The sequence below is a fragment of the Solanum verrucosum genome, unplaced genomic scaffold, assembly GCF_900185275.1.
Source record: "Solanum verrucosum unplaced genomic scaffold, falcon-dt-bn FXZP01000020.1, whole genome shotgun sequence".
NCBI lineage: Eukaryota > Viridiplantae > Streptophyta > Magnoliopsida > Solanales > Solanaceae > Solanum > Solanum verrucosum.
This window is the reverse complement of record NW_026019903.1, coordinates 723,332-745,874: the sequence shown is the minus strand read 5'-3', so window position 1 is coordinate 745,874 and position 22,543 is coordinate 723,332. Positions and strand designations below refer to the sequence as shown.

Here is a 22,543-nt window from a genome sequence, read left to right as displayed (position 1 = left end):
AAAAAGGACTTTCGTCCGCGAAAGTAAGGGTCAAGAAGTACCTGAAGGCTCAAACAAGCCGGGAAACTGCTCTCGCATCTCTGCTCGGTCTCTCCAGGTAGCCTCCTCGACTGGACGATGCCTCCAACGGACCTTAACAACAGGAATGGCTCTCGAGCGCAATCTCCTCACATCTCTGGCTAGAATGACAACTGGCTCCTCTACAAATCGTCTGTAGTAGCCTGCTAGTCCGACGAAGCTCCGAATCTCAGTAATTGAGGTGGGCCTAGCCCAATCACGAATAGCCTCAATCTTCGTCAGATCTACCATAATGCCCTCCTTGGATACAACGTTAGTACGGTCGTTTAGACACCAAAATCACAACAAACGGAGACGGGTCAATTTTGGAGTCAAAACGGGAATCGTGAGACCCGCACCGAACTGTTCGAATTTGACTCCGTCAAGAGACCCAAAACAGTACCCCGAACTTGTGTTCCAAAATGGAACACAATTCAAGGCTCAAAATGCAGCAAAAACCAACAAGCACACTTTAATCAACTTAAAAGAAAATATGCAGCAGTCTAAACTCGACATTTCAAGGTGTGCCTTCTGTGTCGTTTAGAGCGTTCCTGTAGCGACCCCCAGTCATTTATGACTTGCTGGGACTGACAGTTCGGTCACTTGGTCGTTCGTTTGGTTATTGTGCGAGTTTTAGTGTTTTTGGAGCTTATGAACCTTGAACGATCATTTTCTATCAAAAGTTCAAGAAGATGACATCGAAATCCAATTCTGACAATTTCATCAGCTCTGGAAGGGTCATTTTAGGCCAGTAGCATGGTCGGCATGACTCCCGAGGTTTTCAGTGTGAGTCGGTGCGATTAGGCGTTTTAACTTTAAGTTTAAGCCTAAGTTTGACTTTAGTCAACATTCTGAGTAAACGCACTCGGATGAGAATTCCGTCAGCGCAATTAGCACCGAAATGTCGAGTTCGGTCTAGATTGACCCTTCTTTTGTGTCCCGAGGTTTCTGATTTTTTTCTGATCCCTTTTGTGGTATTTGACTTAAAATGGCGGTTGGGTGTAGGACTCATTTTTTGTCAAGATGACCTCGTATGGAAATTTTGACTGCATCATCGAGTCCGGAATATTGAATTTGGTATGGTTGCATATCTCGTTTGCGTGCACGGGGTTCCGAACGAGATCGGAGCACCCCGTTGGACTTTTAAGTTTTTGGAAAGTTAATGCAGAATCTGCTATAAAATGCAGAAATATCAGCAACCCTTTTCCAAACTTAAAATCCTCATATCTCTCTCAACCGAATTAGGCGATTTGACGTGCGGGAGCTTCGTATTTTCGGTGGCTTCGCTGTAGAGTGTTTGGAAGTTGTTGGGTGCACGTAGTTCGAGGTAATTTCGCGATTAACCTGACTGTTGTACCCTTTTTTGAGCTTTTTATTTTGGTTTGTTTCCGCCTTGTTTAGATTATTGTTTTCGCTAGTTTCTTCCCTTACGCTCATTGCTTGATGTTTTGGGTTGCGGGTTGGCTTACCTACTAGTAGGGTATAGTAGGTGCCGTCATGACTCGAGAAATCGGGTCGTGACAGTTCCCTTTCTGGGACACCATCTTTTCTGCCAGTTTTTTTCCTGTGATTGGTCCATCTACTATGTTGTTCACTGCATGGACAGCAGTCACCCCTGACATGGATAGAGGGTGGTCTAAATCATTTTATTCTTTTGCTTCACAAGCCAACGGCTCCGGAATGGCCTGGCATGAGGTTGTCATTAGAATTATTGTTCTGAAATATCCTTCTATTTTTATTTTTTTTTTGGGGGTGTGGCATATATGGATTCTCGTTATCTAAAGAGGGGTCATTCTTCTAATAATGTCAGGACATTGTTTGTTATTTGCTAGCCCCTTGTCATGGTCTGTTGTTACAAGTGAAGACTGAGGACAGTCCTAAACTTTCCAACTACCAGAGTCTACTTGAGTACCCTGGTGGAGTTGTTTTCTTGCTTTATAGTGAAGTTGGAACTATCACTATCTCGTAGAAAATAACTTCGCCCACGATATTTGCTACTCCTTCCTATAATTCAGAAGCATAGCCACTATACTGGCTGTCATTAGAAAAAATGTTCAATTTTCTTCTTCTTTTTCCTTTTTTGGTGTGGATGTAGATTCTTGTTGACTAAAGAAAGATGGGCATTCTTCTAGTAATGTCAGGACATTGTTTCTTATTTGCTAGCTCCTTGTCACAGTCTGTTGTTATAAGTGAAGACTGAGGATAGTCCTGAACTTTCGAACTATACTAGAGTTTACTTGAGTACTCTAGTGGAGTTGTTTTCTTGCTTTATAATGAAGTTGAAACTATCAGTATCTTGTAGAAAACTACTTTGCACATGATATTTGCTCCTCCTTTCTATAGAGGCATAGCCATTCTATGAAGTTCCACGTTCACCCTGTAAACATTTGATTGATTAATGATGAACTCATAGATTCTTACCCTGCTGAAAACTGCATCAGAATATAGTTCAATGTTGTTTACATTTTTCTTCTGTAATTGTTGGCTGCTTATTTTCTCTTTTTTTCCATCAGGATGACACATATCAGGAGAGCTACATAAGCACAATTGGAGTTGATTTTGTAAGATACTTTAATTGTTTATGTGCTACTCAGTTTTACAATATGGTTGGAATTCTGTGATCTTTTTCAGCCAGAGCATTTTTACTTTTATGTGATCACTGATTTTACCAAATATCCAAATGTTTTCGTGTAGAAAATCAGGACAGTGGAGCAAGATGGAAAGACCATTAAGCTTCAGATTGTAAGACTTCTCCTGCACTTCTGCTTCAGGCCTTTCTTTTTACAGATATTTGTTGCGCTGAACCTTTAATGAAATCAAGAATTGGTGTTTTCTATTTTGACTCTGTTTAGTGGGATACTGCTGGACAAGAGCGTTTTAGGACTATCACTAGCAGCTACTATCGTGGAGCCCATGGCATAATAGTGAGTAGTGACCTTACTTTTCTTAACACAATATAAATAATAATTAGTTGCCTGTAGAGTTAAATGTCAACCACTTTCTTTACCTGTTACATTCTACATTCTTTTTATGGCCTCTATGGTAGGTTGTTTATGATGTGACGGATCAGGAGAGCTTCAATAATGTGAAGCAGTGGCTGAGTGAAATTGACCGTTATGCTACCCCAAATGTTAACAAAATTCTTGTTGGGAACAAGTCTGACCTTGTTGCTAGTAGAGTTGTGTCGTATGAAACGGCTAAGGTGAATCATCTTCTTGCAGATATTAAATGATCCTTATTTAAATGGAAAACAAACTTATACTAATTTATTTTTAGGCCTTTGCTGATGAAATTGGTATTCCATTCTTGGAGACCAGTGCGAAAGATGCTAGTAATGTAGAAGAGTCTTTCATGGCTATGACTGCTGCTATCAAGAAAAGGTAAATGCATTCCTTGTATTTAAATAGTGCTAATCAATGGTGTCTTTTATAGCCTTTCCAAGTTGTGGTGTGATCTTTGATAAAATCCAACTACTACTGTTTTCTGTGAGACGATTACTTTTTTACTTTTATCACTTCCTTCTCTGACATTATGTTTGGTCCTGAAAATTGAGAGATATTTTAGGTAGTAAATATGGTTATCTTCCCATTTAGGATCTTATTTGACGTTTTAAATGGATTTAAACATGATATGCAAACACTATAAGCATTTACATAAACCAAAAGGTCCAAATGAAAGATGTAGCAACTTGTTTGGTTTTGGCCCCATCCCTTGTACGATTGCATGGTTTAATCAACTTCACTTGATGCTATAAAATGTTCTCCAAATAATCTTTTCATTTACATTTGTTTCTCTCCAATTCCCATTATTTCCTTCTCTTTGGCTTCCTGATTGCAGTATGGCAAACCAACCGGCCCCAAATGCTGCTCAGCCTCCAAATGTAAACATTCGTGGACAGCCCGTTGCTCAGAATAGTGGCTGCTGCTCGTCTTGAGAGAACGTCCGCTATTTGCTTGCTGGCTCACCTCTCATCCATGACATGTCTACTGTAATCTCACTAATCAACAACAATGTTTACCCTTGTAGCCTTGTCATGTAAAATCCTTACTACTAGATATATCTTTTTATTTCTTGATAAGAAATATATCTTTTTATTGAAGTGGACCAATTGTGAACGTAATGATCTTAGCATTATTTGTTGCACTTTGACATTTAGGCCTGCTTTTGCTTTAAAAATAAATTTCTCATAGTTCAACTGAAAGCTATACTGGTGAACATGAACGTCTTTGCCGTTAACATCCTTTTTTTATTTTTGTTATATCGGATGTCCCCAATCAGCATTCAATCACTGTGAGAATTGTGCTAAGCTCTGAGTCTGCTTGATGAGCATGGTCCCTTATTTTTTTTGGCAACATTTGCTCTTCTCAACGTTGCCTAAATTATAACGCAGAAATATACAACATATCTAGTGAAATTTTATTAAGTGGGATCTGAGGAGGGTATGGTGTACGTAGACCTTACCACTATCTCATGAAGGCAAAGAGACTGTTTTCGAAAGACCCTCAATAGAAATATACATTGAAGCCATTAAATGCTTTTGGACAAATAAAGTAAACATTCTTCTGTCAGCAAAGGCTACTTAGGCTGTGACTCAAACTTGTAGGAGGCGTAAGAAAGAGCATGGTTGCTCCAGCTATGATGAATAAGTTCAGCTTTGGCATTTTCACCTGCAGCACCCATTGCTACATGTAATGGATACAGGTGGTCAGGCCATGGGTGTGCAATTTTGGCACAAGGTGCTTTTGTCATATAGTTGTTGACATCTTCATACCTTCCATTAACAAGGGATTCCTTAAGCCAATTGTCAAAATCCATAGCCCAAGAAGCGACGCCAGCTGTATCGCGCAAAGCCCTCAAGTTGTGAGTTGCAGATCCAGAACCAACTATGAGGACACCCTCTTCCTTGAGAGGGGCTAATGCTTTCCCAATGTTAAAAATGATGAGTTCCATCCCTCTTTGTCTGGACGGAAAGCTGGCAGACTGGGATGTCAGCCTCTGGATACATGAGCATAAGAGGCACCCATGCACCATGATCTAGGCCTCGGTTATTGTCTTCATGCACTCGATTGAAACCAGATGACTTGAGCAGTTCCTTCACCCTTTTGGCTAATTTTGGAGCTCCTGGTGCTTGATATTTCAGCTGGTACATCTGTTCTGGGAAGCCGTAGAAGTCGTAAATAGTGTCATTGAGGCCAGTGATGCAATTCACAGTAGGCTCTGAAGTCTCCCAATGACCAGAGATCACCAAAATTGAATTGGGTTTCTGGGTGAAGACTTTCTGTTTGAAGCATTTCAAGAAATGTCTGGCAGGTAAGGAGTCATCTATTGAAAGCATTGGGGAACCATGTGATATGAAGAAGGTTTCTTTCACAGGGACAGCAATTTGGCTCCCCATTTCCATCAAGATCCACACGCAAATATATTTACTAGATTGATTCTGCTATTTATTCACACTGCTCTCACCTACCACCATCCTTAACCCTCTTATCTCTTTTCATTCTAAGTCAACTCTATTACTACTTAAATAACGATACCACATGACCCATGTGATAAATCATAGGAGCTGCTTGTAGTTGCGTCAACTTTCAGTTTTTGCTTCCCCATTATCACCCCTGTGCTATCCTAGGGAGTGGGGTGTTGGGGGTGGGGGAGTAGTAAACTTGTAATTAGATAATTTTGCTTATTACGCGTGACGGGAGATTGGCGTTCATGCTCTTGGTCTTCAATTCGATGTTGAGCTATTGTATACAGAAATGCTGAAAGACTTGCAGAGAAGATCCTTGAAAGATAAGAACAGCGGACCTTATGAAGGTAAACTTGGTCCGCCAACAGCTGCTCGATAGTCATGGCTATTCAAATTTTAGACCTCCCAACACAAATAGCAAGAGTATCAAAAGTAAAGATATTTATCCCTAATCAGAAGTTCAGAAGACCGACCACCCTGCCATCTGAGTAGATGAGAATTATCATTAATGATGCACAGAAAATATTACTAGAATAAAACAGCAGATGGAAAAGATCATGCATAAGTTGATGTGCTTCATATAACCCAGTAGGATCAGAAGAGTAACACATCAGATAAAATAAAATAAAAAAGCTACAGAGAGGATCACATAAACGGAAGAAATTTACATGAAACTTCCACTCCATTATTATAGTTAGATTTGCCTCTTGGACGTGGTAGAAAAGCACTACAAAAGCATCACTTGCCACCCAATGTAGGGAAGTGACCTGGATCTTCAATGGGAGGAGCAGCTTCCACATTGCTCATTGTGTTGGTTCCACTGTAACCTCTAGAACCGCGGCCACGCCCTCTACCTCGACCACCAGGTACATAATACCTCTCACCCTCAGCAGGCTTCAAAAACTCATTAATGCTGACCGCCTAAAGCCAGAGAAAAAAAGAGAGGATATTACGTGTAAGATGATTACAATTTCCACTCTCATTTATGTTGATTGATTGACACCGCATCTCAATCAACTTCAGCCTGTGCATGCACATGTATAAGAGTGTGTAATGGATTTCTTTTTGTAAAAATTGTTGCATGGCACTACAACAGCTATATGTTGGCAAGTCAAAAGGATTACCAGAAATTCTGAAAGAAACAGAGGAAACAAAGGCCCAACTGTAGAAGAATACAACATAAATGTACCCTCTGCAACAACATTGTAACATGATACAATTTTCATTGACACGCATGCAACAGCATCCAGAAAAGAGTGTCTGCTGTGGTGTATAGCAAGCATAACAATTATAACAGGATGGATGCATTGTACATAAAATTTGGTAAAGCACTATTGAGAGCAACAACAACAGACTCAGTGTAGTCCCACAAGGATTGGTAAAGCACTATTGAGAGCAGCATAAGAAAAGCATGTGCTATATAAATGAGCGTCAGGGACGCAGCCACCGAAGAATTACCTTCTTTGCCTTCTCTTCCTTCTCAGCAGACTCTTTTCTCTTATCCTTGGAGCCCTAAAAATTAAGGCATAGAAGTATATCAAGAAATGTTCTAAAGATAACTGGCATCAAGCATAAGCAGAGGACAGAATGTCTCAAGATTTCACCAATTTGACAAAGATTTCATCACTGGGTTTCTTTGAAATCTGTTGCATGGATTCAAATACTTTGGTGTCGACCTTCCTTTCCTCAGACTTAAGCGCCTGCAAAGCCTTCCGTTTTTCTTCTAGCAACTTCTCATACTCTTCAAGGGTCATCTCCTATTCATTCAAGGAACATGAATTACATTAAACATAAAACAATGTACAAATTTACCTGCATTCTCTAACGATAAATCATCTGCTGTGAAGCACCATCTCTCTTGCAGTGAACTGGTAAAAAACTATTAACCATCACCTGCAACTCCACCATGTCTTTTTTTTTTAACATTAACACTTCCTAGTCTGAGACCCTGCAACTCCACCATGTCTTAAGTACTAGTTCTACCATAACCAGCACTACACTTGGAAAGTTTCTACTACTGATAAACTTCTGCTACTACCTTTATGGCCAGTGTTGTCAAAAGTAAAATACGTAAAAAGGCACTCAAGTCTATTAAAGATTTAAGCACTAAGTGCATTTCTAACTAACTGCAGTTGTGTCAGTGTCTTAATCAAATTTATTAGTTAAAGTTTCTTTTTAGTAAATTGTTATCCTATTCCTAACAACAATATTCATCCATAATGTTTCTTTAATTAGTCTATTGCTGTGCAAGCTACATTTATTGTGTAGTGCACGCCTCTTTGACAGAGCCCATGGTCGGACACTCATGCCTTGAATACTTGGTGCTTGCAAAGAAGCTGCTGCCAAGAAAAACAAGCTCTACCTGTGTCACACACTTAAGTCATAACTTCATAGCTCAAGTGCACTTTCAACAAAATTATTCACAATATTTAAAACATGTCCTTTAATGGCTTTAAACATGACCTCACCAAATGTACTAAGCAAACAAGTTCCAATTATGAAACATTCTTCTGTTAACCTAAACACCAAATACGGAACCAAAATCCAGCCCCTTCTCAAGCAACCCAAAGAACAATGTCCAGAAGTTCCAATGTGCATCCGATATTTACTTCCAGTTGATGAGCAATTACCAGGTTATAAAAGTAAAAAGTAAATTATAGACTTGCTACTTCCATGGGCCTTCAAAAAGGAAGGTGTTAAATTATGATTGCCGAGGCTCTCTTGAGCATCTGTTTCTAGAGCAGAGCACGACATGTCCCATACAAAGGCAGCAACACAAGGATCGACAAGTCCAATCAATACTGTGTTGTGTATGATTAAGAAGACTTCACCTTATCTTCAGGCTCCTTGTCCTCAGCTTCAGCAGCTGGATTTTCCTTCTTGTCGTCTCCTGCTCCTTCTTCGGTGGAGGGTTTCTCCACATTCAGATTTTTCTCACCTTCATCAGCAACTTCACCAGTCATCCTGTAATAGACAATACAATAAAATTCAACACCAAATTCAATAGATAGAATTTACCATTTATTTTCAAACTAGTTGGTTTAGGGCCATGTAAGAAAGTAAAACTCACTGAGTAAGTTCATCTGCTTCAGTTCCCCAATTTCCTCGGCCAGCACCTTCACGCTTTATCTCACTTCTGCTCATACAGTGAAAGATAAGTACGACAGCTTTACAAATATGGTAATAGAAAGGCGAGGTAACACAGACAAGAAAGATGTATCTACCCGCGGCCAGTACCACTACGGCGTTCAAATGTCCTACGAGGCCGGTCCCCCTCGGGCATTTCTTCATTACCAAAACCACCTTGTCTACCACCACGGAAAGCATGGGGTCCACCATAACCACCACGTCTTTCAGAGGGTCTTCCTCCTTCCATGTATTCAGGTGCAGCTATACCACCTGAAAATTCTCTGTTGCGAGAAAAGTTCTCATTGTTGGATGCTTCCCTATTGAACCCACCTCCACCACGACCACGACCATAGCCACGTCCACCACCTCTACCTCCACCACGTCCAAATTCTGTTTTTGCCTCCCTGACTACACAGTTGAAACAGGGACCCCATAAGTGCAAATTTTGAATACTTGCAACAGAAAAGGAGGAAAAGAACCATAAGTGCAATGACTATAAACAGAAGCCTATAGGCAGATTGAGCAACAGAAAACAAAAATTAATCCATCCAGATCATTATTCAAGTGGGACCACTCAATTCCAGACAATTTGCTAGCACTCTTGAACGCGACAAGCAACAAGCATGAGAAAATAAAAATAGAATAACAGAGAACTGGTTACAATCAGACATCTTGTATGTAATATAAAAAGTATATACATTAACATGTGAAATGTCAAAACCAAAAGGCGTCAATAACAGCAGGAATGGGATTCTTACCCATTCTTTTGAAGAGAAATGGGATAAAAGAAAAACTCATCCTTTAACAAATAATAGTCAAATCCAAAAAAAATGCTTCACTCTTAAACTTGGAAACGTTTAAGTCATTATAGTTTCATTTGTATATCAATAAACTTCGTTCCAATCTCAAACTAGTTCCTTTTTGTTGGGTCAATACTTTAATCCCAAACTAATTGGAGTGGCTTATACGAGTCCTCTATATATTCCACTCTATAACTCAATTACATGTTGATACTGCTAAGCAATTTAAGACAAATTAGGGATTCTATAGAACTAGAAGTTCATACTTATCCTTATGCTGACCTAATGTAAGTGTAATAACAGCAACTAAGCATGAATCTTAAATAGTTGGTATCATCTATATGTGTACTTTGCTTCAATTTTCATAAGGTTCTTTTTTTAAGCTGCAGGTGCTTCACTACAATTATGTTATACTCTTAGGCCTTAGCTAAGCCACATCAACTATAAGATAATGTATTCATCTAGACAATTCCTCATGTGATTATTATGCCCCACCTATAGACTGTTACATTTGAAGGTCTACGCAGATCATGATTACTTTCTTTTTGATAAATCAAAGCATTGACAGTACACCAAGTTGGTCTCACATTAATTGGGTGTTGAAGTCAAACATCCAGAAATTCAGGCAAGCTATCTGCACGATATGGAATATCTGCTTACCTCACTTAAATTGATCCAAATATTAACACCTATCTCTACTTTTAGCTGATATAGATAATGAAAAACAAAACATGAGATGATAATGTCTTACTGATCGTGTTATCATCCAAGGTAGAAAATATATTATCACCATGGTAGAAGCACATACATTGACTCTCACCACACAACTTTAGAAAAATAATTTTATATAGTTAAAATTTAACAAGCGACTATCCATGTGATTGTTATCGTATAATGTTATTTGCATCATACATCATTCCAATATAGATCATTTATATTATCACCACTCACCTCCAAGGAAAGAAAGAAGGATAAGACAATGTGTAATATAGATGACTCAAGCAACATTACTTCCATCTTTGTTACCACCAAAAACGACCTAGCTTTTCATCATATAAGATTAGTAGAAACAACTCCAGAGCAACTAGCACTATTGTTTGATGGGTCGTTTCCAAATTCCCTTTAAAACTAACTGCAACTTTTTATAATTATCTATAAAAACTCACATGCCAATACACAAATAGTTTTTACTCAAAAGAGTGTATTTGTGTTAAAAGTTCATTAAATGTCTATAGATAATAAATTTAGAACCAAGTTATTAACAGTTGAAGTTGTCATTCTAAAATACAGAATCCATAAAGTTGATATCCTGACTCTGCCCTCTAATAACAAGTCCTCCATAGTTAGCAAACACGTCGCAATTGAAAGACGGTTTGCCTTGGTATCACTTTACAGATAACAACAGCTATGCTTCAAAACCCAACTAATATTGGAATCATCTATATGAATTCGCTGTACTCTTTCTACTTTAGTCCGGTTTCATTTGGGTTCATTCCAACAAATAATATCTCTCTTATAAGACAAATTAACAGTTCTTCAAAACTAAACTAGAGGCACTCCAAATATAACACTTATTCCTAAACGGTCAAATCCTTTCTTAGTCCCCATCTGTTTCTCGCTGTTCATCCTCACTCCCTTAAATTTACAAATATTCAACCAAAATACAGATACCTAGTAATATGATTGAGTCGTATCCATAAACAAGACATAAATAGCTGACTGAAGCTCACCAGCTTGAGTCGGGGGAGGAGGCTTAGTGGGGAGCTTCGCCGGCTGCTTCTTAGCCGCCGCCGCCGGAGCTGAGGCTTTCTTCGCCGGATCAACTTTTTGCTGGTGAATAGCAATCAGCTTTGATGGATCATCGTTATCATCATCACCAAGCAAATCAAAGGGGTTCAAATCCGCCATTTTCAAGAGCTACAACAACCCTTTTTACCTTTTTATGTGTCAACACACCGCGACAACCGCTAGTTCATCCGAATATCCATCGTCATAAATCAGTTGTAAAATCAGTGCAGGTCTACAGGAACAAAAAAGTAGGGATATTTAGGTGAAACCCTAGCCGCAATGCAGAGGACAGTACACGAGGGAGAGTGTGTGAGAGAGAAAGAGATGGGTCAGAACCTAATCTGCAAAATCCTACAAGTTCTATGGAGCTCGTGTATCTTTGATTTTTTTATTATTATTATTTTTATTTTTTTTTACTTAATAAATTTCTTTATTAATTTTAAGTTTTTTTAATTACTACAGTACTGTACTATAGTAATTGAAAAACATGTTGATTCAAAATGAGCCCTAAAGTATGTTGTGATGCACTAGTATAGTACTCTAACTTCAAAAGAGATGCATATGTGATCCCTAAGATATGATGTGGTCTATTAATAGACGATTACTTCCATATGTATTTTTAATAACACTGATGAATTAATATAATTTAGTGTAATATAACTAATATCAAATAATATGGTGTACTGGATGAGATTACTCGTCTCTTAGTTACAAATAACAAGACGATCATTATTCATAACATGATAATTGTAACACCCCTAAATACTAACCAAGAGTCGCATGTACACCATTGCTTAATTACTACAATATTTTATTCTCATTTTGGAAACTTGAAATTTTGTGATATTTACAAACTTGATTAACATAATTGTGATCGTAATTTAAGGGATTGTATTGGGATATTTACGTAATATTCTAATTAGGATTACCTATAACTTGAAAGGGTGGTGAGGTATATACATATAGGTATATATGTATGCATTTTGGGCAGCACACTTTTTATTTGGGAAGCACATTTGAAGGACAATTGTATAAGTGATAAACATCACCTTTGTGACTATTTTCACACCTCCTCTAGTGAAATTTGTTTCCCTAAAGTCTAAGAACCTTAGAACTTTATCTAAACAACTTGTTATTCAAAATCACAAGAGAAAAACTTTGTCCTTTTGGCTGGAATTCGAGACACACCCTTCCCTTTGGTAAGTGATGAAATTTGTTTTCGAGTTGGGTATTGTTTAGTATTTTAAGCATATCTCGTTCTTTAGAACTTCGTTTACAATGAATAAAATGATTTGAAAAGATAATGCATATATCTACAACTCTTATGTTTATGTAAAACTCTAATTTAGCTTTTATGGATTCAAAATATGGGACGCAACATAGGACAAGTTTTGTCCAGATTTCGAAATTAGAAATCTTATATGATAAACTGTTAGTGTTTTGATTATATCTTTTGTACAAAATATATTTTGCGGTGATTCTTGATTATTTGCAACCTTAAGAGATGTACCTACATCTTTCATGAAGGTTATATAGTCCAGTTTTACCGTTTTCCTTTTCAAATCTAAGTTGCAACGTGAGATATACTAGGTTGGCCAAAATTACTGTTTTGGGAGCATAGTCGTATTTGTACAGGCTAAGCTTACTTGTGATGACAATCTTGTTTTACATCAACATTATTGAGCTACTAGGAATTAAAGAAGTTATTTAATTTTATTTTTAAGGTTGTATATACTTGTGAACAAGTTGAGGACCTTGATACGTTGGTTGGTCTACGGTTTGAACTCTTGAAGTTGTGTTGGACTGTTTCTAAGCTAAGTATTGAGGTTTGTGTATAAACTTGTACTTGTACTCTTTTTACCTGTTGGTATATCTGAAAGATTATCTTGGTACCTTGGTTACCTTTTGTCACTTTGCATTGTCGTGTTGGTATCATTTAAGACATTAAAGACACTTGTGTAACTCGCCCACTTGTACAGATTGTTTGATCACTTGGCACTCTTGTTGGGACCTTGTCCTTCTTGTGGCTGTGGCTGTGACTTTGTCACTATTGTCATGCCTCTTGATTTGGATCATTTGTCATCTTGAATCTGGATTTTTAGTTCGTCTTAAGTATGGAAGTTGTCCATTTTGAGTATGAAACTAGAAAGCCATTGCTAATATGGTCTTGGTTCTCTTGATTATTGGGTTTTGACCCTTCTTGATGCAGGGCGTTGATCCTTCTTGATACATGTTTATGCTTGGTGTGACGACATGATGTATATATTGGGCGAGCTTTGTTATTGAATCTCTTGAAAAATGGTGCTATGAGCGTTCTTGACATTTGGATCTTTAAATATCTAACTTGATTTATTTATTATGTTTCAATTTTGTTGCCCATGACTTGAGAAATGGAGCTTGGTGAATCTGAGGGCTCCAAACCTATAGTTTTTACATCACTAAGCTATATGCTTAGCGATAGTTGTTTCTATCGTAGGGAATGTTCAAGAGGATGCATGAAGCTGACCATTGGAGATGGAGATTTTGAGAGCCTTAAGGAAGATCACATTTGCATATAGGCATCTATATTTTGTATAAACTTTGGGACTTGTACATGATCTATGCGTTGTACATTTACATGAAAATTTTGAAGGCTAATTTGATCATGTCACCATGGGTTGTAATATAAGTATGACTATATGTTTTGTTGTTTTTGGGGTGTGTAAACCCAAATCTTGTAATATGCTAAATTTACTATTTGTTTTAAATGTTTGTCTGAAGCATGAACCCGCTAATTTTGATACTTGAAAGTTGGTAATATTCTTTTATATTGTTTTTAAGTGAGAGAATAAAATTTGCAGGAAAATCTCGTAATTTATTTGCTTAGATTATTTTGGAAGGGTTCTTCCGCCATAAGATAAAATTCTACGTAATTTCAACTTGACATCAAATTAATGTGTGAATGAGCAGGCTTCACTTCTTTAACTATTTTTTTTACGAACCTAATTCCTCTACTAGACTATAATCAATATGCCCTTCGTTAATCTCTTTTAAATGTCGCAAGTATTAAATTAGATTTCTTCTTTAAGTGGTAGTATCCTTCCGAAAGGGTCGCTACAATAATCATTACCAATGGAATGATTATCTTCCTTTTATCCTTTGACATAGTTGGTTTAAGAAAATTCATAATAGTAAATTTGATTCTCTGTCAATAATCTGAATGAAGAATAAAATTACGGAGTATACTATCTGTACTATATATTTTTAGTAATCTTAATGTTACTACTACCATCCAAGTTAAATGGCTCCCTCCTTCTCTTGGAGTGTATAAATCAAACACTACGTAGTTTTTTTGTTCGAACATAAAAAAGATGAAATTGATGGTAGTAAAGTTTGAATAGTGGGTTTTCATAAAAGGTGTTACAATCAAAATCACATCATGGCTAAATTGGAAGCCTTCCTCGCTGGCTTTCAAAAGGGCAACTTTTTTCCTTCAAAAAATAAAAAACGATACATCAATTTTTTTTTAACCAAAAGGAAAAAATCGCTCCTGATGGGGTGATTTTCTTCTGACAAAAATTGACGTCGTTAAAAGAAATAAAAATCGCTGCCTTGGCAGCAATTTTCTCAAAAAAAACAATTCTTTTTCTCTTTAAAACGCCGCTATAGCAACGATTTTTTTTAAGGAATTAATTTTATTTTTTTACATAAATCACTACCCTGGCAGCGATTAGTGTTTTAATAAAAAAAATTGAAGTTTAATCGCTGCCATTCAAGTGAGTTAAAAAGTAAAAAAATAATTTAGTATTTTGTAAATTAAAAATTAAAATAAATCTATAAGTACACTGCATTATATTATAACTATATTATAGTGAATAATTGATTTGACATATAGCAACAATTTAACTTTAAAATTTTTTTGATCAAAATCGTTGCAAATGCAGCAATTTATTTAAAATTTTACTTCTTTTTTTTTTATTTATAAAAACGCCGCAATAGCAGCGATTTTAAAGAAAAAAAAATTCTTGAGAAAATCGCTGCTAAGGCAATGATTTTTATTTCTTTTAACGGAACGACGTCAATTTTTGTTAGAAGAAAATCGCTTTGTGAGGAGCGATTTTTCCCTTTTGGTTAATTTTTTTTTATGTGCTGTTTTTATTTTTTAAAGGAAAAAAATTGTCCTTTTGGCTCCGGACTCCATATAACTTAATTATATTTCAATCATTATGTTTTGTAGGTTAACTTTAAAGAAATTGAGGAGTCTAGTGGTTCGCCATATATAGTTTTCGTCAAGCAAATAGAGTAATAGATGTTTTGTCTAAAATAATTTTTTGAAACTAATAAAAGACCGATCAATCATTTATCCCACCAACTACACCAGATAATGTAATAGATCAGTTGAAGAAATATATCGAGTGAATTTGTATTATGATTAACATGTAACAAATTAACTTGTTTTGGTAACCTATTCGTTATCAGTAATACCAATATCGATAATGTATTATCTAATGTTTAACAATATATAAAAATATCTCTTTAACCAAAAATATCAAATAAAAAATTCAATCAAATAAATATTAAACTCATTCGTGTTCATTATATATGTAGGGGCCGTTTGGTACAAAGATCTACAGTGCAGAGATTGGTAATGCTTGAATTAGTAATGCATGGATTATTTTTATCAAGTGTTTGGTTCGTTGCTTCCTACCTAATTTTGTGTGAGGTTTAAAACTCTACAAAAAAACTTCTTTCCAATTATACCCTTAAGTTATTATGAGATTTTTTATTTCATGTAATTGGGTTAAGGTAGATAATTGACGAACAATATTATTTTTTATAGCCTTTTAACTAGTTAGGAGAAGGAAAATTTTATCACCATGTTCACTATTTTCTCACTTAAATTATTTGAGGGTAAATAATTGTTATCTTAATAAATCGAAGTTAATATCTCAAAAGGTCACACAACTATAAGAATTTATATAAAAAAGATATTGAACATTGTTTTACATCAATAAAATCATTCAACTTAGGACTTTTATCATACAAAATCGCTCTTTATCATAAAAAAAATAGCAAAATAAATTAAACTATTTTTATACTCAAGATGTTTTTAAATAGCAAAAATAGCTCTTGAATTCATACATCAACATTAGCATATTAGTTCGATAATAATATTTTATATTAATAATAATTAGATTAAATAACTCATATTTTAGCTACAAATAACTCTATTTAAATAATAAAGTTTGTAAGCTAATCGATTTTTAAATAAATTTATTAGTACAAATATAAAACATAACCAAGAAAATAAACAAAATGAAAGGATTTGAGGGGGTATTTTTTGTCTTTACATATATTAATCCCATGGTATTAGATCCATGTATTACTAATACCACCAAATGGAAGGTATTAGTTATACACCCTATAATACCATGGAGGGTGTATCATAGACCTAAAATTCCTACCAAACATAGTACTACATAATACCACACATAAGACAAGGACTATTTCTCCTAATACTCCCTACCAAACGGCCCCTTAATTCATTTAGCAGGTTAAAAACAAATATATCAAGTTTGACTAAGATTTTTGGGCTTTCTAATAGAATTTTTTTTTTCATCATAGTTACGAAGGTTAAAAAATAATAAAAATAAAAAGCATTTAATATATGCAAAATTAAGAGAGAAGAATATTACTGCTACGCAAACTGATTAGGTGAGTTTTTTTTATCACAAAAATCATTCATGGTTATTGATAGGGGTGTTTATGATTTGGGGAAAATCGATTCAAATTGAAAATCAAATCAAATCAATTTTTATTTGATTTGGTTTGATTTCACATTTTAAAAAAATTGATAATAATTGATTTAATTTTGATTTTGTTCAAAAATTTCGAAGAAACAATCGAATCGAACCAACAAATTATATACTTGTATTTTATAATTATAATTTTATATACATATATAATATTATTTCTATGGATAATTTTTAATGCAATAAATGCAACTCTAATGAAAAAAGAATTAGGTCTAATGTTTTTTTTTTTTAATTTATGCAACAATATTGGTAATTTATGCATTATTCAGAACGTTTATGTTGTATAATACATTTAATTAGCTAACAATATAAGCAGGAAGTTTAACATAATTGAAGTTATGTATAAGTAAGAATCTATATATGCTTATAAAGCTGAATAAAATCACGCTGATGTGGCATGCTTTATTGATCAGTATTACTATTTCTTAAAATTTTGATTTTTTTCTCTCATTTTCTGTTCAATAACCTTTTAAAATAATTATTCACTTTCCTTATTATTAGCCTTTACTACATTTAACTCTTCCTTCCAAAAGAAAATATGTAACAGCTAAATACATAATGGAGCAATTAATGTGCATTATCACACATTTTTTCCTATTAAATCATTGCTTCAACCCACGTACTATCAGTTTTTTTTGTAATCCTTATTCACCTATAATTAATTAGACAATTCATTCCCCTATTTATTCATACCTTCTTAGACCTTTTCCTTTGGGGTTTCATGTAAGTATTTTTTTCATATCTTCTTATACCTTTTTGGGGGGTTTCATGTGATTTTTTTGTTCTTCTTTTTCATCTTCTTCCTTTTATTTTATCCATCCTTGATAGCATCATTTTAAACAGGATAATTACTATGAAGCTTTTTGATATGAAGAACAGAAGAGGAAAGCCAGGAGTTGATTGTATCCATTCCTGATTTTATTTTTAACGTATGTATATATGTTACCATCCTTTGAAAAGGATATTACTATGAAGCTTTTGATATAAGCCAAGAGTTTTTTATTATTATTATTTTATCAATATCAATTTATTTAATTTTTTTAAAGATTTTATTTTAGTTTTAGGAAGTTAAAGTTCTAATTCTATTCAATACGTCTCTCTCCCTAAATCTAAATTTGTATAGTATAATATTAAAGTTAAGTATACACAATGTAATATTAAAGTGATGTAATATCTCTCTATGTTTACCAAATTTAATTATGTTTTTTATTTGAATTTTTTAAATATTCACTATTGTAATAAATTGTCAATGAAAAAGTGTAGAGAAAACTGAACATTTACATCAATATATATACTCCGGTGATGTGGCGCTCTCTAAGGCCACAATTCTTTTTACAATAGTAAATATTTTTATAAATTCAAATAAAGATAACGTGATGTTTAAATTTGTAACTGGTAATGTCTCAAAAACAAAAGATGTCTTGTGGTTGGTATGATTTTGATGTTAGATGAAGTTGAGGCTTAATTTGGACATGGTATGAAAATATGGATGATGATTTTATAGCTATGAAAGTAGTTGTGTCGTGTTTTTAAAAAAAACTCAAACACATATATACACACATGTGTTTATTCTTTTATTTTATTTATTTGTGTTTTTCTCCTTTATTTGTTTTTAAAGTTTCACCTTCATGACTCATAAGTCATACCTATTAAACTTCCACTTTCAATAATATAATTTATCATTTTGTCTTATATAAATTCACCATTTTTTGTTTCATAAGATATATTCCTACTCAAAGATATTACTTTTATTTTTTGTTCCTTATATTATTATTATTATTATTATTATTATTATTATTATTATAGTATCAAAATTTTGTGCATTGAATCTGTATTTTTATTTTCATCATCATTTTTTTTATATGATTAAGACCCTAAGAAAGATATGTATTCTCTTCATGTAACTGTTTTAATTTGTCTTCTTATGATTTTTTAATTATCGTAAGTCTGTATTTTTATTTAGATGCAATACAACAATGTCGGAAATATATTAACTACTAATGAAGGCTCAAACAATACTATTAATGATTTACAAGAAATATATATATTAAATATTGAAATACATTCTTTTAATTGTATAAAGAATTATTTATATTTTCTTTAAAGATTCCTCCATTTTATCTACATAAATTCATAATTTATTGTTTCATGAGATCCCTACTCAAGATTATCCTTTTTATTTCATATTTGAAGTTATATTTTTCTTATATTACTATTATATATAAATAATTTTGGTTAATCAACACATTATTAAAGGAAAAATCTTCTAAAGAGCAAAGACTCGTAAATAATTCAAAATTGTAAAATTCATAATTTATTGTTTCATAAGACCCCTACTCAAGAATATACTTTTTATTTCATATTTGAAAATTTTCTTATATTACTATTATATATAAATAATTTTGGTTATTAAACACATTATTTAAGGAAAAATCTTCCGAAGAACAAAGACCCATAAATAATTTAAAATTGTAAAAATCATAAAATTTGAGTAGGAATAATAAATTGAACTAAGAGTCTTAGTATAATTTTTTAGCACTCAATATTTCAAAATATATATATTTTATATTAATGAGGTATTTCATAATCGCGCGAAGCGCGATCAAATTCACTAGTTATGTATAAGATTCAAAGTGATATGAAGATGAGTCATTTCCTTTTGAATGAATTATTTCTCTCATTTTTTTTTTTCTTTTTATGAATGGATTATTTTTTATTTTTTGTGTATGGTTAATAGCAATAATTGTATCAAATCGAATTTAAATAATTTTAAAAATGATTAAATTAATTTAATTTTAATTTTAACCAATAATCGATCCAAACCAACTTATGAACACCCTAATTACTGGCTCACTATTGTACTTGGGTTGACTGCTATATTTATTTTTATCATGATTATGATACTATTATTAATTCATTTATAGTTAGTAGAATAATGAATTAAAAAATATGAAAAGAAGAAAATAAATAAATAGAGATATTGCGCATAAAAAAGTGTCAAAACACTTTATTATATTAAAAATCTATAATTTGAATGTAGTTGTAAAAAAATATGAAATATAGTTCGAACAAGGTAATTTTTTATATAAAAATAAAATTTTAATTTTTTTTTGAGGTTGTAATTTAATAAAATATGTTTTTTCATAAAAAAAAACAATTTATAAAAATTCTATGACCAAAGGAATTTATTATTGAAGTTAAAGCCGTGTGTGTTTTTTTTTTTTTTTGTTTCCGAGTGAATTTTATTATTTTTATCTTCTATATATAAGTCCCGTTCTCCGTAATCCTTTTATCAACAGGCTCGGAAAAACCCCAGCCAGAGAGCAATAAGAGCTTTGTTGAGGTTTCTCCAAATCTTGAATTAACAATGGCGATTCTTGCACTCCCATTAATTACTTCAATTCTCAAACCCCACAAAACCCACTTCTCCTTTCTTCCTCTACCCATCATTCTTCACAGGCGTTTCTTTTCTAAATCTTCCACTGTCTCTGCACTGTCCACTTCTTCTTCTTCTTCTTCTCATGTGTCTCACAATTCAGAACACCAAAAGAAAGCCTCTGTTCCAACTTTCCAACAAGCCATTCAACGGCTTCAGGTATTCTTGGGGTTACAGTTTACTTTCTTGAGGAAATAACAAATGATACATTCAATTTTCTTGGACAAATTGCTCTTTTTGGATTCAAGATTGTATCTCAACTCACAATTTTTTTATTGGTCCTGTAAAGATTGACCAAGAAACATGTTTTTTTTTTTTGGAATTAACGATGATAAATAAATAACAGAAGTAAAATCCTATTCTGGGATTTTTGTTACCCGACATATCATTTTCACTCTATCTCTGAGATTTCAAGAAAATAAAAGAATCTATATTCTTGCAACAAATTGCTCTTTATGGTTTCAAGATTGTATCTCAAGTCACAATTTTTTTATTGGTCCTATCAAGATTGACCAAAAAACATGTTTTTTTTTTGAATTAATGATGATATAGAACAGAAGTAAAAACCTATTCTGGGGTTCTTGTACATTGCATATAGAGATACATATAGGAATATCAAATAAAAGAATCTATGTTCATATTCTTTGGTATAAGAATAATTTAGTTATACTTTGGTTTCTTATTCTCATCCCTGCTAAAAGAAATAGATGAATGTGGTATGCATGGTTTCTGGTTGCTTTGTCTACCCTATACTATCTTTTTGCAGAAGTTCTGTCTTATTTGCGAGCATTACACCATGTTTAAATTGATGGATACATAATGGATACATATATCTTGATTTGCTTAGCTTTCTCTTTGGCAAAGATTAACATTGACACTCTTTAATCAGTTTTAACCATCCCACTTGATATAGATATCCTTCATATCTATCTTAATATTATATATGGATTAACCAATCCTTTTAACATGGTAGGAGTATTGGGGTTCTGTAGGATGTGCCGTGATGCAATGCAGCAATACTGAGGTATGCTATCATCCTTTCTAGGGTTCAAAAAGTACAGGACATAGCAGGGAAAAATGAACTTTCTTTTCCGCTGGAATTGATGCTTTTTATTTTTAATGAGTCTTGATACCCTATCAAAGTTGTAAAGTCATAAGTTGTGATTTTCAAGTTGCAAGAACTAAGTATATTCTCCTCGCATACTTTATTTTTTGATGGGTAATGTGTAACTTCTATTATAATATCGGCATAAAGGAGATGCTGAGCATATTCACCTAGAATGCTTTGGGACATGTTTATATGTACTGTGTATTGTACTGAATCTGGATTGTATACATGTGATTTGATAAAATATGCTTTGCAGTGTAGCCATAACATGAATGGACTTTTAGTGGTTATATTAGATCTTTGAGCGTTTAAATTAGATTTTTAATCTTTAGAGTTTTTCTCATCATCTTGACTAACTTGTTTAAGTTTAATGCATTGACCAGGTTGGAGCTGGGACTATGAATCCTCTAACATATTTAAGAGTTCTCGGACCAGAACCGTGGAATGTTGCGTAAGATTTTCTGATAGGTTCATTTCATTTATTAAGTTCCCGATATAATTATCATCCTCATATTTGACCTGAATTTCCTAAAGTAGAAAGGAAATGCGCAAATAAGTCGTCCACATCTTAGTCAGTCTCTTTAATGTGAAGTAAAATCTCAGTCATTGTTAGTGTCAGTGTTGTTAAAAGCAAGTGTTTCATCCCTTAAGCTAGCAAGAAATGCTTGCTTTTTCAACTGGTTTAGAGAAGCAATGACCTGTTTACAAGAAAAAGTAAAGAAGAAGAGAAGGAGACCTTTTAGACAAAAAGAGAGGTGAGAAGGTTCATACTCACTGTTGCTGCTGCTTAGTGTTTGTTTGTTGTTCTTTTCTTCGGACTTTTATATTTGTGCTCCAGGTTTTCACTGTTCCCTGCTTCTTCTTTGCAGTCTCTTGCTGTGGCTTCTTCTTCTTCTTCTTCTTTCTCGCCGCTTCTCAAATTTTATTATCTGTTTTCCTTTTTCGTCTTTCTTCGTCTCTCTCTTT

The 22,543-nt window shown here is 33.9% G+C and overlaps 4 protein-coding genes across 10 annotated transcripts in view; 2 read left to right on the top strand and 2 right to left on the bottom strand.

The window, feature by feature from the left end:
- LOC125819982 (ras-related protein RABD2a-like) overlaps positions 1 to 4,156 on the top strand; it is a 22,975-nt gene extending 18,819 nt beyond the window's left edge. For 2 of the 7 annotated variants that reach the window (XM_049499411.1, XM_049499448.1), the window contains exons 3-8: positions 2,571 to 2,618; positions 2,752 to 2,799; positions 2,910 to 2,981; positions 3,104 to 3,259; positions 3,334 to 3,437; positions 3,895 to 4,156. In XM_049499411.1, coding sequence (XP_049355368.1) covers positions 2,571 to 2,618; positions 2,752 to 2,799; positions 2,910 to 2,981; positions 3,104 to 3,259; positions 3,334 to 3,437; positions 3,895 to 3,991 — 525 coding nt within the window. In that variant the 3' untranslated portion in view covers positions 3,992 to 4,156. The remainder of the gene's footprint in view (positions 1 to 2,570; positions 2,619 to 2,751; positions 2,800 to 2,909; positions 2,982 to 3,103; positions 3,260 to 3,333; positions 3,438 to 3,894) is intronic. The other 5 variants (XM_049499418.1, XM_049499454.1, XM_049499440.1 and 2 more) reach the window with 4 other exon arrangements.
- A 460-nt stretch (positions 4,157 to 4,616) lies between these two features.
- LOC125819815 (4,5-DOPA dioxygenase extradiol-like) lies at positions 4,617 to 5,525 on the bottom strand. Its single transcript, XM_049499252.1, is given in 2 exon segments — positions 4,617 to 4,992; positions 4,994 to 5,525. Coding segments are annotated over 2 exon segments (825 nt in total). The 5' UTR covers positions 5,459 to 5,525; the 3' UTR covers positions 4,617 to 4,632.
- A 483-nt stretch (positions 5,526 to 6,008) lies between these two features.
- LOC125819724 (RGG repeats nuclear RNA binding protein A-like) lies at positions 6,009 to 11,600 on the bottom strand. Its single transcript, XM_049499194.1, has 7 exons — positions 11,181 to 11,600; positions 8,746 to 9,058; positions 8,592 to 8,657; positions 8,353 to 8,485; positions 7,126 to 7,278; positions 6,980 to 7,033; positions 6,009 to 6,442 (listed from the first exon to the last, which is right to left on the bottom strand). The coding sequence occupies exons 1-7, from the start codon at positions 11,356 to 11,358 to the stop codon at positions 6,260 to 6,262; spliced, it is 1,080 nt and encodes a 359-aa protein (XP_049355151.1). The 5' UTR covers positions 11,359 to 11,600; the 3' UTR covers positions 6,009 to 6,259.
- Positions 11,601 to 20,325: 8,725 nt separating this feature from the next.
- LOC125819486 (glycine--tRNA ligase, chloroplastic/mitochondrial 2) overlaps positions 20,326 to 22,543 on the top strand; it is a 50,041-nt gene continuing 47,823 nt past the window's right edge. The window contains exons 1-3 of the mRNA XM_049498921.1: positions 20,326 to 20,628; positions 21,443 to 21,493; positions 21,961 to 22,028. Of these exons, the coding sequence (XP_049354878.1) occupies positions 20,401 to 20,628; positions 21,443 to 21,493; positions 21,961 to 22,028 (347 nt within the window). The 5' untranslated portion in view covers positions 20,326 to 20,400. The remainder of the gene's footprint in view (positions 20,629 to 21,442; positions 21,494 to 21,960; positions 22,029 to 22,543) is intronic.